The 16,048-nt window shown below is 54.0% G+C and overlaps 1 protein-coding gene across 1 annotated transcript; it reads left to right on the plus strand.

The window, feature by feature from the left end:
• The first annotated feature begins 12,025 nt into the window (after positions 1-12,025).
• On the plus strand, positions 12,026-15,347 carry LOC143824830 (uncharacterized). Its single transcript, XM_077312564.1, is given in 3 exon segments — positions 12,026-12,470; positions 12,695-14,556; positions 14,622-15,347. Coding segments are annotated over 3 exon segments (3,033 nt in total).
• Positions 15,348-16,048: the final 701 nt, after the last annotated feature.

The following is a 16,048-nucleotide window of genomic DNA, read 5'->3' on the forward strand; positions in this document are numbered from 1 at the left end:
ACTCTCTCGAGATTACCCAAATATCAGTGGTCTTCACCATAGAAAATGGGATGGAGGGGATTCCTAGAATGTTGCGGACGATGTGATATCACTTCCTGGTACTCGGAAATGACATCAAGGCATCAGCAACACTCCCCCTCCCCTGCCTCCCCCTCGGTTGCCAACCTCCAAGTTAAGCTCTGGAGAGCTCCAGGAATCACCCCTGAGGTCCAGATTTCAGACTAGAGTTCTCTAGGAGAAAATATTGGCTTTGGAGAATGGCCCATATGGCCTTATGCAGCCAGCTGGGTGACCTAGGGCTCGCCACAGCACTGAGAAAACTGCTCTGACCGAGCAGGAATCTCAGGGCTCTCGCAGCCTCACCTCCCTCACAGGGTGTCCATTGTGGGGAGAGGAAGGGAAAGCGAATGTCAGCCACTTAGAGCCTACTTCAGGGAAAGAAAAGTGGCATAGAAGAACCAACTCTTCTTCTTCTTCAGTAATTTTAGGGCTCTCTCAGCCTCGCCCAATTCACAGGGTGTTTGTGGTGGGGAGAGGAAAGGGAAGACAAATGTAAGCCACTTTGAGCCTCATTCGGGTAGAGAAAAGCGGCATAGAAGAACCAACTGTTCTGACCGAGCAAGAATATCAGGGCTCTCTCAGCCTCACACACCTCAAAGGGTATATCTGGTGGGGAGAGGAAAGGGAAGGAGGTGTAAGCCGCTTTGAGACTCCTTCGGGTAGAGAAAAGCGGCATCTAAGAACCAACTCTTCTTCTTCTTCTTCAGTAATATCAGGGCTCTCTCAGCCTCACCTCCCTCACAGGGTGTCTGTGGTGGGGAGAGGAAAGGGAAGGAGGTTGTAAGCCGCTTTGAGCCTCATTCGGGTAGAGAAAAGCGGCATAGAAGAACCAACTGTTCTGACCGAGCAACAATATCAGGGCTCTCTCAGCCTCACACACCTCAAAGGGTATATCTGGTGGGGAGAGGAAGGGGAATGCGAATGTAAGCCACTTTAAGCCTCCTTCGGGTAGAGAAAACCGGCATATAAGAACCAACTCTTCATCTTTGTGGGTTCTGTGCAGTCCCACATGGGTTCTGTGAAGATCGCAGGCCTGCTTCGGAGAAATAACTAGCCAACTTAAAGCTCAAAATACTCCCAAGAGAGCTAGCCCCTCCCTTCTCAGAGTGACTGGAGATGCGCTGTCATTCCAGGGGATGCCTAGGTCCCACCTGTAGTCTGGTCCTTCCCCCAATCCCGCCCTCCCCAGACTCCACCCAGACATCTTCAGGAATTCCCCACCCCAGAGAGGGCAAACATGACTTTTGGGAGGGTTGTCACGCCCTGCACTTCTTGGTCGTGCAGATGGCTAAGCTGGAGCCTGCCGTGCCAGACATCTTGAAAAGGCTGAAGGAGTCCAACCGAGCCATCAATGTGAAGGCCCTCAAGGTCTTGCGGCACCTTTTGAAGAGCCTGGAGGGTCAAGCCATCAGCCACCTCACCATCCAAGTGGCCAACCAGATCGTCCCGCTTGTTGATGACGTGAGTTTGGCCAGTCTTGCGCGGAAATCATCCTGCATGTTGGGGGGCGGAATGAGGGTTGGAAACTCGCTTTTCTATGCCTCTGTCTCTTCTCTCCCTTTTCCTTTCACTAAGAGAGATTGGAGGGGGGTGTTTTGTCGTGTCAGTCCAAAGTTCAATCCCTGGCATCTCCAGTTAAAAAGGTGATGGGAAAGACCCCTGGAGAGTCACTGCCAGTAGACAATACAAACCTTGCTGGATTAAGGGAAGGGCTGGTGGCTCCACAGATCATCCTCTGCTTGGCATGCAGAACGTCCAAAGTTCAATCCCCGTCATCTCCAGTTAAAGGCTCTAGCAATAGGAGGTGTGAAAGACCTTGGACTGAGACCCTGGAGAGCTACTGCCAGCAGATAATTTGGACCTCAATGGACCAAATGTCCAGTTCAGTGGAAGGCACTTTCATTGGCCATCCAATCCCTGCCACGGGACATTGGCCACTGTATGAGATCACTCTACGGTGATTTGGTGACAGGCCCCTTCCTTAACTGGATTTCTCTCCACCTTTTATCCGGCTGAGCCCAGGCATCGCACAAAGTGAGACTGGAGGCCATCTCCACCTTCAGTTCCCTCATCGACAACATCAGGAACGAGGACAAGGGGAGCATGAAGGAGCTGGCCGTACAGACCCTGGTGCCGCTCCTGGTGCACCTGCACGACGTTAGCCCTCAAGTAGCCCAGGTGAGTTGATCTGCCCCTCGGCAGCCTCTGAAGGTCCCAGGCCATCCCTCTCTGTGGCTTCGAAGTCCTCCCTGCTGCTTTCAACACGGTGTCATCATGTCCTGCCTCGGGCAACCGCCAGGACCCAGGATATATGCCGATGCCCACCCTGCGCCCCCCTTGTCCCCACGGCTGCAAGAGACCTGGATTCTTTGGGGGTGGAGCCTGAAGAAGGCGGGGCTTGGGAGGGCAGGGACCTCAGTGGGGTCCAAGTCCTCCTTGTAAGCGGCCCTTTTCTCCAGGGGGACTGATCTCTGTGGCCTGGAGATGAGCTGCAATTCCGGGCTGGGGATCCCCCGGTCCCCTCTGGAGGCTGGCATCCCTAGCTGCTCAGGTTCATTCCCGGAAGGTGTGTGAAGGGGAAGAATCTAGCAGGACCCTCCAGGACCTTGGCTCGTTCCGGAGCAGTTCGGCCAGGGAATAGCAACATGAAGGTGCCAGCCTCCCTCCTCCTCCAATTGAATTAATTACTCTCCACTGTTTAAGTTAATTAAACTAAAACAGCAGACACACCAAACATTTAAGTTTTAAAAGTATTGAAATATGTTGAATCTGCCTATTTTGGTCGGTGAATTTCCTCCAGGCCAGGTTGGATTCTGGAGATGTTTGATGTAGGGATCACTCGGGCCAGAAATTGGGGTCACTGTGGATGAGCAGGTAGCTGTGAGTTCCTGCATTTTGGGGGGGGTTGGACTAGATGACCCTGGAGGGCCCTTCCAATTCATGATTCTATGATATCCTCAGGGATAAACAGGTTGAAAGGGGGATTCATAGAGGATATGTCTATCAATGACTGTTAGCCATGTTGGCTGAGGGGAACCTTCACCTTCAGAGGCACTACATCTCTCAATCCCAGAGCCAGGAGGCAACATCAGAGGAAGGCCTCAGCCTCTTTGTCCTGTTGCTGGCCCTCCAGAGGAGCTGGTTGGCCACCATATGAGATGGGAGGGTGGACTAGATGCACCCTCCCTGGTCTGATCCAGCAGGGCTCTTGTCATGTTCCTATGTAGGCCTCCCGAGATGCTCTCAAGAAAGTGGACCGATTTCTCAAATCCATCTTCCAGATGACAATCGGCAAAAAGGATAGCTGGAAGTACTCCATCAGTTTGGTGAGTAAGGAGGCCAGACTACAGATGGGGCTACAGAGGGGGCCTTGAGGTGGGCGCTTTCTCCCTGCTCAGTCCTACCTTACAGGGCTGTTGTTGTATTCGATGGTTCAAAAGTCAAATGGGATTTTGGTTTCCATCAAATGGAGTATCGTGTCCATGGGAGGTGATGGTACCGCTTTACTCTGCTCTGGTTCGGCCTCACTTGGAGTCCTGTGTTCAGTTTTGGGCACCCAGTTGAAGAGGGATGTAGACAAACTGGAGCGTGTCCAGAGGAGGGCAACAAGGATGGTGAGGGGTTTGGAGACCAAGACAAATGAAGAAAGGTTGGGGGAGTTTGGTCTGTTTAGCCTGGAGAGGAGACAACTGAGAGGGGATTTGATAACCATCTTCGAGCATTTAAAAGGCTGCCATGTAGAGGATGGAGCAGAGTTGTTCTCTCTTGCCCCGGAGGGAAGGACCGGAACCAATGGGATGAAATTAATTCAAAAGAAATTCCGTCTTAACATCCGGAAGAAGTTCCTGACAGTCAGAGCAGTTTGTGGAACTGGAGATTTTTAAACAGAGGCTGGATAGCCATCTGACGGAGAGGCTGATTCTGTGAAGGCTCAAGGGGGTGGAGGTGACAGTGGATGAGCGATAGGGATGTGAGTGTCCTGCATAGTGCAGGGGGATGGACTAAATTACCCATGAGGCCCCTTCCAACTCTTTGATTCTATGATTCTATTCTGTTTTTTTTTATTCATTTATTCCTTCAATTTGCATCTGGCCCTTCTTGAAACATTTGATGAGAACTTAAAAATGAGCAATTTGTGATTTTTTTTCTCTAGGGAAGGAAAAGAGAGCTTCACACGTGTACGTACTCATGCACCCCTTCGTAAGAATGGAATTTGAATGAATTTCAATCCCCCCCCCTCTTCTATTCTAGTTGAGGCGCTACAGAAAGCTTGGTGAACACCTTTTCGTAGAACAGGCTTTTTTCTACCTTGACAACTCACAACACTGTCTTAGAGAGGCATCGCTCAAGCTGTTAGGCAAGGCATATTGGGTTTATCTTTATTGTTGTTGTCGTTCTTACCATTACTATTATGTCCCACCTCACGGACCCTTCCAGTCCAACACTCTGTGCCACACAGTGGCCCAAACCCACCAGGAGGTCCACCAGTAGAGCCAGAGCTCCAGAAGCCCTCCCATTCTTGCCCCCCCCCCCAAGCATCAAGAGCACGGAGGATCACTTCTATTCAAGTAGAGCCAGTCCACATTCAGGATGCAGCAAAAGGGGAGAGAGGGGCCAATCCAAAGAGTCCTTCCTTATCACAAATGGGCAGCTTTTCCTGGGAAGAAGAGGGCATGGTCCCTATATGGGAGGCTTGCAGAGACCTGTGTCTCGATGGAAGGCTATGTGGAGAAAGGGAGGGAAGGCCAAGTGAGGAGATGGAAAGGACAAAGGGAAGAAGGAGTGGGACAGCTCCCAGGTGAAGACAAAGAGAGGCATCCCGGTCAAGAATCCAGCACCTATACGCCCAAAGAGTGATGTGATCCCCCAAAGTCCAGGTTTGCTGACTCATTCCAACCCCCCCCCCCCGAATTCTTGCACAGTAAAGGAGCATTTCTTGGCCCCATCTTTGAGGTTACCGAGCAACCAGGTCTGTTCAGAAGGCAGCATAGGAAGCTCATTGGGTCATCTTGGGTCTGTCAGATGTTCTCAGCCTTGCATACCTCGCAAGGTTGTTGTAAGGATAATATTGAGGGAAAAACATGGTGTGGTGGAACAGGCCCGCTTTTATTTTGTCAGCCCTATTCTGCCTTGCCCACCCCCTTTTCTGGCTGGTTGCCAACTCTAGTTGTGCTGCAAAAGGGTCTTTTTGGGTAACCACCTCCACCTGGTTTTAGCACAGGGCCATGTGTAGGGAGGATCAGGTCTTTCAGCTTCCCTTTCCCTCTGTGTCTCCCACAGCCTAGCACGTGAGCACCGTGGGGATAATTTACTGCAACCATTAACCCCACCCTCCCAGAGGAGTAGCTGCTTGTCAAGGTCCCTCCCCTGAATCTGAGACTTCCCCTTGCACTGGACTGGTGTTTCCAAGACTGGGAGCTTCACATAGATCAGAGAGCCACTGCCAGCTTCAAATTTATTCAGGATTTATTTAAAGGTTTATAAGCATCTGTAAACCGCTCCTGCGGAACGGTAGGAATAAAAGGGTAAGGGCAATGTGGGAGGAGGAAGGGTGAGCCCTGTCCGGGATAAAAACTCGGAGGGCCCAATCAGGAGCCACGAAGCGGCTCCTGATTGGGCCCTCTGAGTGTCAATCCAGGGCCAAGAGGCTAATGGCCCATTGGCCGCTTGGCCTGGCCTGGCCTGGGCCGGCCGGGGAGTCACCACTCAGAGGAAGAAGCCTTCCCCAACGGTAAGTCCGCCGGCCGGCTTCCCCGCGGACTCGGGAAAGGAGCAGGGACGCCGCTCCTTTCCCGCCCCAGGTCCCTTTATGCTGCAGGGGGGGGCGCTGCGGTAGGCGGGGGCCTTCTACTGGGCCCAAGAACAGCCCCGCCGCGTCGCATAAGCAGCAAGGCTACTCCCGGGGTCGGGAGAAGGCCTCGAGTCACGGCCGGGTGTGGCCCCCCCAATCGTCCTCAGCCTCCGCCTCCGCTTCCCGGCCCCCCAAACACACAGCCTCCCACCACTCTCTTCCCCAGCAACCCCCCCTCGCCCCCCCTCTCTGCCTCTTTCTCTCCCTCTCGCATGCTCTGTTTCTGTCTTTCTCCTTTGCTTTCTTTCTCCCTTTCTTCCTGCCTTCTCTCCATCCATTAACCCACCCCTTAATCTCCTTTCTCCCTCCTATAAGCCCATTTCTCTTCTGCCTTTCTTTCTCCCATTCTTGCTCCCATCGTTTACTCTCCTTTCTCCCTCCCAGGCCTCCCCCAACCACCCACTGCCCGCTAGTGCCTGCTGTATTTTCTCTACAGCGGGCTTAAAATTTAGTATCTTATTAGCACAGTTAAGCAACAAGTCAAAAGAAATTGTGTAAATCACAACCCTTTTGTCCCTCTCCTAAAACATACCCTATCTGGTGTTAAAAACAGAGTCAGCACCTTCCTTCAGAGGTTCCAAGTTTTGCTTGTTTATTCCTCAGCTCACCTGGCAGCCATGTGGTCCAAGATGGCTGCCCATTTCCTCTCAAACCAGTGCAACCCCAGGCCAGTTCCATCACAGTAGGATATAAGCCACTCTGGTCCCCATTGATGGGCTGTAAGTGAATAAGGGTAGTTTTTTATACCCCAATTTTGACTACTACAAGGAGTCACAAAGTGGCTGACAATTGCCTTCCCTTCTTCTCCTCCCAACAGACAACCTGTGAGGTAGGTGGGTTGAGAGAGCTCTGACAGCTCTGTGAGAACAGCTTCTAACAGGACTGTGATGAGCTCAAGGACCTTAGTGGGTATAATGCTATAGGGTCCACCCTCCAAAGCTTCCGCTTTCTCCGCTGAGTTGATCTCTGTCCCCTGGAGTTCAGTTGTGATTCTGGGAGATCTCCCTGCCCAATCTATAGGCTGGCAACCTTCTCTGGTCCTCTCTGATCGCGGTTGGTATTTGTGTCCCTAGAAATCATCGCTATCGGATCGAGGAGTGAACACACCCTGACTGCAATTTCGACTGGTGAGTTGCAGTTCTGTTGCCATGCCCCCTGGACTTCCCACGCGGACTAGAGGACCTCTTGGTGGGGGGCACGGCTGAAGCATGGCATCAGGGAGGACTGCTCTGGGTTGGGAGATTCGTGCAGATTTGTCAGTGGACCTTGGGAATGGGAGGGCTGTTGTAGGCCAAGAACCTCAGCAGGGTGTGTGGCCTCAGCTCCTGGTGGGGAATTCCAGCAGATTTGTGGGTGGACCCTGGGGACGGGAGGGGAGGGATCTCCGTGGGTCATGAGGCCCTAGAGTCCACCGTCCCAAGCAGCCATTGTCTCCTGAAGAACAGATCTTGATTCTGCTTTGGTTCGGGCTCACTTGGAGCCCTGTGTTCAGTTTGGGGTATCACAGTTGAAAAGGGATGTAGACAAACTGGAGCGTGTCCAGAGGAGGGCAACAAAGATAGTGAGGGGTTTGGAGACCAAGATGAATGAAGAAAGGCTGGGGGAGCTTGGTCTGTTTAGCCTGGAGAGGAGACGACTGAGAGGGGATCTGATAACCATCTTGAAACATTTAAAAGGCTGCCATGTAGAGGATGGAACAGAGTTGTTCTCTCTTGCCCCGGAGGGACGGACCAGAACCAATGGGATGAAATTAATGCAAAAGAAATTCTGTCTAAACATCAGGAAGAAGTTCTTTACAGTTAGAGCGGTTTCTCAGTGAAACAGGCTTCCTCAGGAGGTGATAGGTTCTCCATCTTTGGAGATTTTTAAAGAGAAGCTGGATAGGTATCTGATGGAGAGGCTGATTCTGCGAAGGTCCAAGGGGGTGGCAGGTGACAGTGGATGAGCGATAGGGTTGTGAAAGTCCTGCATAATGCAGGGGGTTGAACTAGATGGCCCAGGAGGTCCCTTCCAACTCTAGTATTCTATGATCTCTGTAGTCTGGGTAGAGGCTGTAATACCGGCATATCTCCAGACTTGGCCTGGAGGTTGTTAGCCTTACACAACATGAGCCAGTTGTAGGGCTAGCGCTCATGACTGCTTGGGAGGGCAGACTCCTTAGCATTAGCCTCCACTGAGGTCGCTCCCTGCCCCAAACCCCGCCCACTCTCGACTCCACCCCCAAAGTCCCCAGGTATTTCCCAACCTGGGGTTGGCAACCCTTACCATCTGCCTCCCCATCTTCTCTGGCTCACCTGTCCTGTTCCCTCCCCGTCCCCGCCCTATCTCCTGTGCCCTTTGTCCTCTCAAAGCCCGGCCTCCCTCTGACTTTTCTCTCCTCTCCTTCTAGTCGTCAACTTGGTTAAAAGCAACCCTGAGCAGAACACCACGGACCTGGTCCCCCTGGTCATGCAAGCCATGGCCAGAGATGCATCATCGGCCACCCTTCAGAGGAGCTGCTTTGGGAGACTCAGACATTTCTTCCGGCGATAGTGGAATTATCGTGTATATTTGTAGAATTGTATATAGATATTAGATATTGTAATTAGATATTAGATATATTAGATATATAGATATTGTAATTAGATATTAGATATTAGATATTAGATATATTAGATATATTAGGTATATTAGGTGTATTAGGTATATAGATATTGTAGTTAGACATTAGAATTGTATATAGTTTTAAATTAGTATTATTCATTGCCTGGCAGTGTGGTAAGCGGCCAATGAAGACGCAACACCTGTACTTGGCGTAACAAAGGCCACAACTTTATTAACTGCCCCCTGACTTGGGGGTTGGCTTGGCACGAGGCGAGGAGTGATCCCCGTGCAGCCGTCCGGCTGCTAACCTGGGCGCAAGGGGCGCCCTGGGTCCTCCTTCCTCCCAGCCGGAAGGAAGGCTCCCTTGCCCCTTGGATGCCCTCCCCTGGGAGGAGGCGGTTGATGGTTGTCGGGCGTCCACTGCATACAACCAATCCTACCTCCTGGCCCCGAGCCCCTGACCTTCCCAGCCGGGTAAGGCCGCACTCGGAGTTGGCCGATCTCTTATTGAGACCCCCAACCCCAGGGCCCAGGGCAAACTGGTCGCTGGCCAAACTACTCCACCTCGTGCCCCTATTCCGACACTGAACGGGGGGAGTTTCCCCCCGTTCCCGCCAACCCCCCAGAAACCGACCCGCAAAGTAACAAGGCTGCCTTCAAACCATGCAGCCATAACTCGGTTCCCTAATCGGAGAGATGAACTCCGTCCCTCCGAAACACGTTAGACGCTGCGTGCGTGATCTCGGCGTGCCGAATCACAGCCCCGCCCAACTCGGCCATCAACTTCCGCACTTCACGATTAATTTTCTCCTTGGCCCGGTGCACTTTCTCCGGCCGGTGAGCATGTCTCCATGCTCTCCTATCCAGCTATTCCGACCATATCAAGTATGTCTGAGGCCAACGCTGCCGTAGCAGTCTCATGTCATCAAACACCTTGCGGCGAAGCTGCAGGCCCGTCGTTTCAGGCAGGTCATTCTCCCCCAGCTGAATCACCCGCATTGCCGGGGGCCCCGATTCATGCACCTCGCGGGACACTACATCCAGTAGGGCTGGCCACTCCATGCCATGGTGACCGGACCACTTGACTCCAAGTTTCTCCTCCAGTCCCAGCTGGGACCCCCATCTGGACGCTCCGGCATACCGACTCGCCCAAAAGACGATGCTGTGACCCACGATCACGGCCACTGGCTTCAACGGGCTCAGTCCTGCAAACAAGTGACACGTCATGAGACGATCTCACGTTACGTAAGTTGCATAGGCCCCTGATTTCCACCGCCGAATGCTCATTAACTCCCCGGGCTCAGCCCCGTCCCTGAACACCTGTGTGACGGCGCCTATCCTAAAAGAGTGCGTGCCATACCACTCTGGGCGTAGGCCCGCTTCCCGCAAGCAGAGTTTCAATACTGCTGCGAACTGAAACCTGGACAGGAAAGAGCCATCCCTGTGGATGAGCAGAAGGCCTGTGCAGCCCGGTCGGGCGGACAAGTACCAGCAGAGATTCCGTACGGGACATGCTGCCCTGTGATCCGACCTGCGGAGGAAGACCGCGGTTCCTTTGCCCCCTTGGTCCGTTTTTGACCTCCTGACCCACAGCTCCACTCCACCTGCTGTGAACCGGACGTCTTCAAACCGGAGAGCAGGGGACCCACCTGCCCTCCGCGTTGAAGCTACGATTTCGGAGCATCTGAACGCCCCGTAAAAGGCTAGCATGAAAGCTGCCCGAAACAATTTCTACTCAAACACCGAGGAACAGACGGTCCGGAGCTGGGCTAAAATCCGCAGCAGTATGTCCCTCGTTATTGGGCGCCTGGCTTCAGATGCTGCCCCCGCGGACCTCCCCCAACCCTTTATGGCCTTTCTGGCTAGAAAGGAAGAGTCAGGGTCCCAAGATCCCCATAGTTTGCTGAAAAACTTCAATCCGGCAATGGTGACCCTTATGGACCGATGGGACAACCCCCGGCCCTTCAAGTGGGCCAAATAGGTAAGAAGCAGCTCCTCCGACATGGGCCAAGGACCCCCACGCCCCTCCCTGTGGGCAAAGGACGCAAAGTCACTGGCCGCCCTATCGTAGTTCCGCCGCGTAGAAGGGGGGATGGACCCCATCACACCGCCCCAAATCACGCGGCTCCAAGGTCCCAAAGGTCTTCCGGAAAGACGTCCGGCTCCCTCCGGGCTTGGGGGGCAAGCAAATGGAGTTTTTCGACCTGCAATGGAGATAAACTGTCAGCCACCTCGTTGCGAACCCCGGTCACGTGGCGTGCCCTGAAAGTAATGTTCCCTCCTAAACAGACCAGGACTAAGCGCCTTACCAAGCGGATGACCCGTTCGGTCCTAGCCGACTGCTTGTTCAAAATGCGAACTGCGGCCTAATTGTCACACCAGAACACGACCTTTTTATTCCTAAAATCGTCCTGCCACAGGACCACGGCCACCACTAATGGAAAAAACTCCAAAAACGTGAGGTCCCTGCGTAGGGTCTTGGACCACCAGTCTGGCCACGCTTTGGCACACCACCTGTACCGGAACAAGACTCCGAACTCCGCGCCAGCGTCGGTGTCAGAATGAACCTGCAATTCATTCCCGAGGTCGCAGTCTGTTTGCCAAATGGCGATCTCATTGAAGCGCACCAAAAAGGTGCTCCACACCTTGAGGTCTTCTTTGATGCCCTTGGTAACACGCAAGTGCTGGTGAGGCCGCGTCAAGCCCCTGGTCGCCTGCGGGGTGAATAGGAAGCAGCCGAAACGCCGATTGAATGTCGCTCTTGGCCAGCAGCGCACCAGGCCCGCATCCCCGGATCATGTCCACCGCATCGTCAAAGGATGCGTAGTGTACCCTGCACTCCTCATCCGGTATGGCGTCGTTGACGGACCCTCCGTACGGATAGGACAAGTGGTGAATAATCCTGAATTATCCAGCGGCCTTCTTCAGCACTACCCCCAGTGGCGACACCTGCAGGTTAGGTAGGGGCGGCCTGTCATAGAGGCCTGGCATGCGCCCCGCTAGACATTCCTTCCTCAACTTGTCCGCCACAATCTCCGGAAGGTCTTGTGCAGAACGGAGATTCTTGCACGCGGTGGGCATCCGGCCCCCTGTGAAAGGAATCCGGAACCCTTCCGTGAAACCTTTGGCCAAATACAACTTGTAATGTATTGAGTTAATTGGGCCAACTGCCCCTTTAAGGCTTTGCAGACGTCTCCCTTGTATTGAGTCTATTTAAGTTGCACGTGTGTTTTATTAGCTGCTGGTTGTTAGGTGCCCCTGTGCACAATAAACGGTTTTTGAAGAACGTGTGTCTCTCTCACTATTTAATACTGGCGACGAAGGTGGGATTTTGGCCCACAGAGAGAGAGTGAGAGAGAAGGAATGGCAACACAAGGGCACATTGAAGAGTTCGACGTGTCTGACCCAGGGAAGTGGGAAAGCTACGTCGAGCGGTTTGAATTTTATGCCATTGCGAACGGCATCACGGACGCCGACAGGAGGAGGGCACTTTTCTTCAGTGTGTGCGGGGCTGGGACTTATGAACTGGCGATGGCTCTGGTGGCCCCAGCCCTATTGACGGCGACCTCAATAGAGAATGTTCTGGCCACGCTGACCGCCCACTTCACCCCCCGGCCCTCGGAAATGGGACAGAGGCACGCTTTCTTCCTGAGGGGGCAGAAGCCGGGCGAAAGCATTGCCTCGTACGTGGCTGAATTGAGGCAACTGGCCGAGCATTGCAACTTCCGAGACCTCGAAGAGGCCCTGCGAGACAGACTAGTCTGTGGTCTTCGGGATGAGGCGACACAGAGGAAGCTGTTTGCCCGACAGTCACTTACGTTCCAGGCCGCCGTGGACGAGGGACTGGCAGCGGAGGCGGCGGAGGCCAGCACGCGAGCGGTCAGGCAGGCACGAGGCCCCAGGGGCCCGACGGGCGAGCCGGAGGAGCCGCCAGGGGAGGAGACTCATCGCCTGCGGCCAGGAGCTGTGCTGGCCCGTAAAGCACCCACAGAAGAGCACAGAGAGAGGGCAGAGAGCCCCCAATGGTGTGGGAGCTGTGGAGGGCCCCATGCCAGGAGCTCATGCAGGTTTAGGGAGGTGCGGTGCCGGGCCTGTAAGAAGTGGGGACATATTGAACGGGTTTGCGGGGCAAAGAGAGGCTCCAACACAACGCAAGCGAAAGGCAAGGCGTGGTCGCAGTCAAGCTCCAGAGCCTGTGAGGTGCCGTGGACGAAGAGGGAGAGCCCGAATACCTGGTCCAGAATTTGCGGCAGGAGTCGGCTCGGAAAATCACGGTCCAAGTGAAGCTCAACGGCTTGCCCTGTAACATGGAGGTGGACTCCGGTTCTGCTTTTTCAATCATCCCGGAGTCCTTGTTTGAGCGCATCCGACTCAATGGGAGTTTGCAGTTAGAGAAATTTGATCTGCCTCTGACTGATTTCCAGAGGAATCGGGTGCCAGTGATGGGAAAGGCCCGGGTGGTGGTGGAGTTCAATCAGTTTAAGGGCAACCTGACTTTGGTGGTGGTTGTGCCTGGGCACCGAACTAGTCTCCTGGGACTAGCTTCCTGGGTGAAAAGGGAGAAATGTGAATGTGGGGTACCCCGTGTTGAATTCCTAGGGTATTTGATTGATGCAGCAGCCATCCACCCAACCCCTGGTAAGCTCAAAGCTATCCGAGAGGCGCCCACCCCCCGGTCAAAGCAAGAGCTCCAGGCCTTTTTGGGCCTGCTCAATTTTTATCATTCTTTTCTGCCCAATAAGGCGTCATTGGCAGAGCCACTACATCGCCTGTTGGATAAGGCCGCCAAGTGGTCTTGGACACCTCGTCATGCCCGGGCATTTGCAGAGGTGAAGAGCTTGCTGTCCTCTACGAGTGTGTTAGCACACTACGATGAGGCACTTCCTCTGATCTTGGCGTGTGATGCCTCTCCTTATGGGGTGGGGGCCGTGTTAAGTCATAGGTTAGCAGATGGCCGTGAGGCCCCGATTGCATATTATTCCCGCACACTTTCGGCGGCGGAAAGGAATTATGCCCAGATAGATAGGGAGGCCCTAGCCATGGTCGCGGGGGTGCGGAAATGTCATGATTTTTGTTATGGCCGCCCATTTACCATTTTTACCGACCACAAGCCCCTTCTGGGTTTATTCGCTCCTCATAGGCAAACTCCTCAAATTCTGTCCCCCCGGGTACTCCGTTGGGCTATATTTTTGAGTGCTTATAATTATGAGTTAGAGTATAGACCTGGGGCCAGGATGAGCCATGCCGATGCCTTAAGTAGGCTCCCATTACCAACACCGGCTGAGGACCCTTCCCCGGCACATGGGGTCATGTTGCTGGAGACCTTGCCAGCCCCACCGCTTCATGCGGGAGATATTGCGTCTGCGTCTGCAAAAGACCCAGTAGTGGCCAGGGTTTTGAACTGGGCATGGTGGGGGTGGCCAGCACAGGTGCCAGGGGACCAGTTCGGGCCATTTGCATCAAGGCGGGCAGAACTGTCTGTTCACAAAGGGTGTCTTTTGTGGGGGGCAAGAGTGATTATTCCAGAGCAGCTGCAGTCACGAGTGCTGTCAGCACTTCACATCGGACAACCTGGCATGGTGCGGATGAAGGCACTGGCCCGTAGTTATGTCTGGTGGCCAAAAATGGACGCGGACATTGAGAGGTGGGTGCAGAAGTGTGCTGCCTGCTGGGAGTCCCGGCCGCTGGCAGCTCATGCCCCGGTGCATCCATGGGAGACAGCCAGGGGGCCCTGGTCTAGGCTTCATATAGATTTTGCGGGCCCGTATAAGGGACAAATCTTCTTAATTGTTGTGGATGCCTATTCCAAGTGGCTAGAAGTGTTGCCAGTCCCATCAATGACTGCGCAAACAGTTATCAAAGAACTGCGCCGCCTGTTTGCATCACATGGCATCCCGGGTGTAATAGTTTCCGACAATGCTACACAATTTAGGGGTGCCGAGTTTGAGACATTTCTGGCAAACGGACTTGTGCACCATGTGACATCAGCAGCCTTCCATCCAGCGACCAATGGCCAAGCAGAACGCATGGTGAGGACGACTAAGGAATGACTGGCACGGCTGGTGCACAGGCCCTGGGGGCCCGTCCCCCGGATGCCCGAGTTGTGGGGGACCTCCTCCTGCCCCAGGGTGGACTGCCGTCCCCACGTGGGGACCCCGAGCTCCCCCTGGCCTCCCTCGGGGCCGCCGCAGCCTGCCGGGCCTTGACCCTGCCCCTCCTGGGGCCTGGCGGCTCAGAGCCCCCAGCCCTGCCCCGCGAGCTCCGTAGGCCCGACTGGGACCGCCGAGAGCCTTCCAGGCTCCGGGGAGCCCTCCCCAGCCGCGCCCGTAACCCCTCCCTCTGGCCTCTGAGGGTGGCTCCGTGGGCCCGCGGAACTGCCGCGGCCCACGCGGAACTGCCGCGGCCCACGCTCACTCGGCTCCGGCCCCTGCCCCTTCTGCTGCCCTCGGCCTCCTGCTGGTCTCCCCTGCCTCTGGAGGCCACACCCGGCCAGGCGCGGGAACGCCGCCCAGCCATCGCTGCTCCCGCGGGGACTGGTCCTCCGACGCAATCACTGTCCTCCCACGGCCCAAATCCGAAGCTCCGATCGGGCCAGACTGGCAACTTGCGTCCCGTTCCCTCCCACCGTCACGAGGCGAGGCCTCGAGGAGAGCTCCGGACAGCACACTGTCCTCCGGCTCCTCCAGAGGCAAAGGGGCGAGGTCCTCGCTTTGTGGCGCTTAAATACGGCGCCGAGGCCCGTCCCCTGCGTCGTCATCAGGACGCGCCAGCCGGCGCATCCCGGCTTCAGCCGGGCAGACGCATTTGCGTCTCTTGCCCGCCCCCTCGCCGCAGCAACCACGGCTGCCGCTGACTCGCGGCCGTTCTTAGTTTTACAAAAATCGTCCCTAGTTAAAAAAATTATTGTTCATCGTTATATAATATTACTGTTATTATTGTTAATATTATTGTTAAGAATTATTGTTAATAGTTTTAGAAAAAAATATTCATAGTTTTAGAAAATTATTGTTGATAGTTTTAGATAATAAAGTTATATGTTTATTATTAATTAATGCAAGGGATGCTTGAAATGATTTGGGATGAGCAGATCTTGGAAATAAGTGGTGTGATGTTTGTACAAGATACAGGAAAAGAGCCAGAGTCCAGGGTGTAGTCTGCAGGGGGCTTTTTACCTGCTCCCAGGTCGTATGAATCCCTCCTGTCTACACTGAATTGTCTTTGCATTTTGATATTGGGCACTTTAAATGTTCCCTCTGCAACATATATAATTGATCAGGAGTGACCATACCTTTCCCCCGCAATATCCAGAAGTGGATATAAGCCTCAATATTTCAAAAATCGCCATCAGGATGTGTGCAGATTTCTGCTTTTTGCAAATTAACTTCCTGCCTCGTGCCTCCAATGCTATAGGAAATCAGATCTCCCTTATTGGCCAGGGTGTCAGTTCAAAGACTTCCTGGTCCCAAGTTACAAGGCTTCTTTTAAAGTGACTGTGCTCCAGAACAGTGGTCCCCAACCTTTTTAACACCGGGGACCACTCAACGCTTGACAATT

This window comes from Paroedura picta, chromosome 15, assembly GCF_049243985.1.
Source record: "Paroedura picta isolate Pp20150507F chromosome 15, Ppicta_v3.0, whole genome shotgun sequence".
In the NCBI taxonomy this organism is placed as follows: domain Eukaryota; kingdom Metazoa; phylum Chordata; class Lepidosauria; order Squamata; family Gekkonidae; genus Paroedura; species Paroedura picta.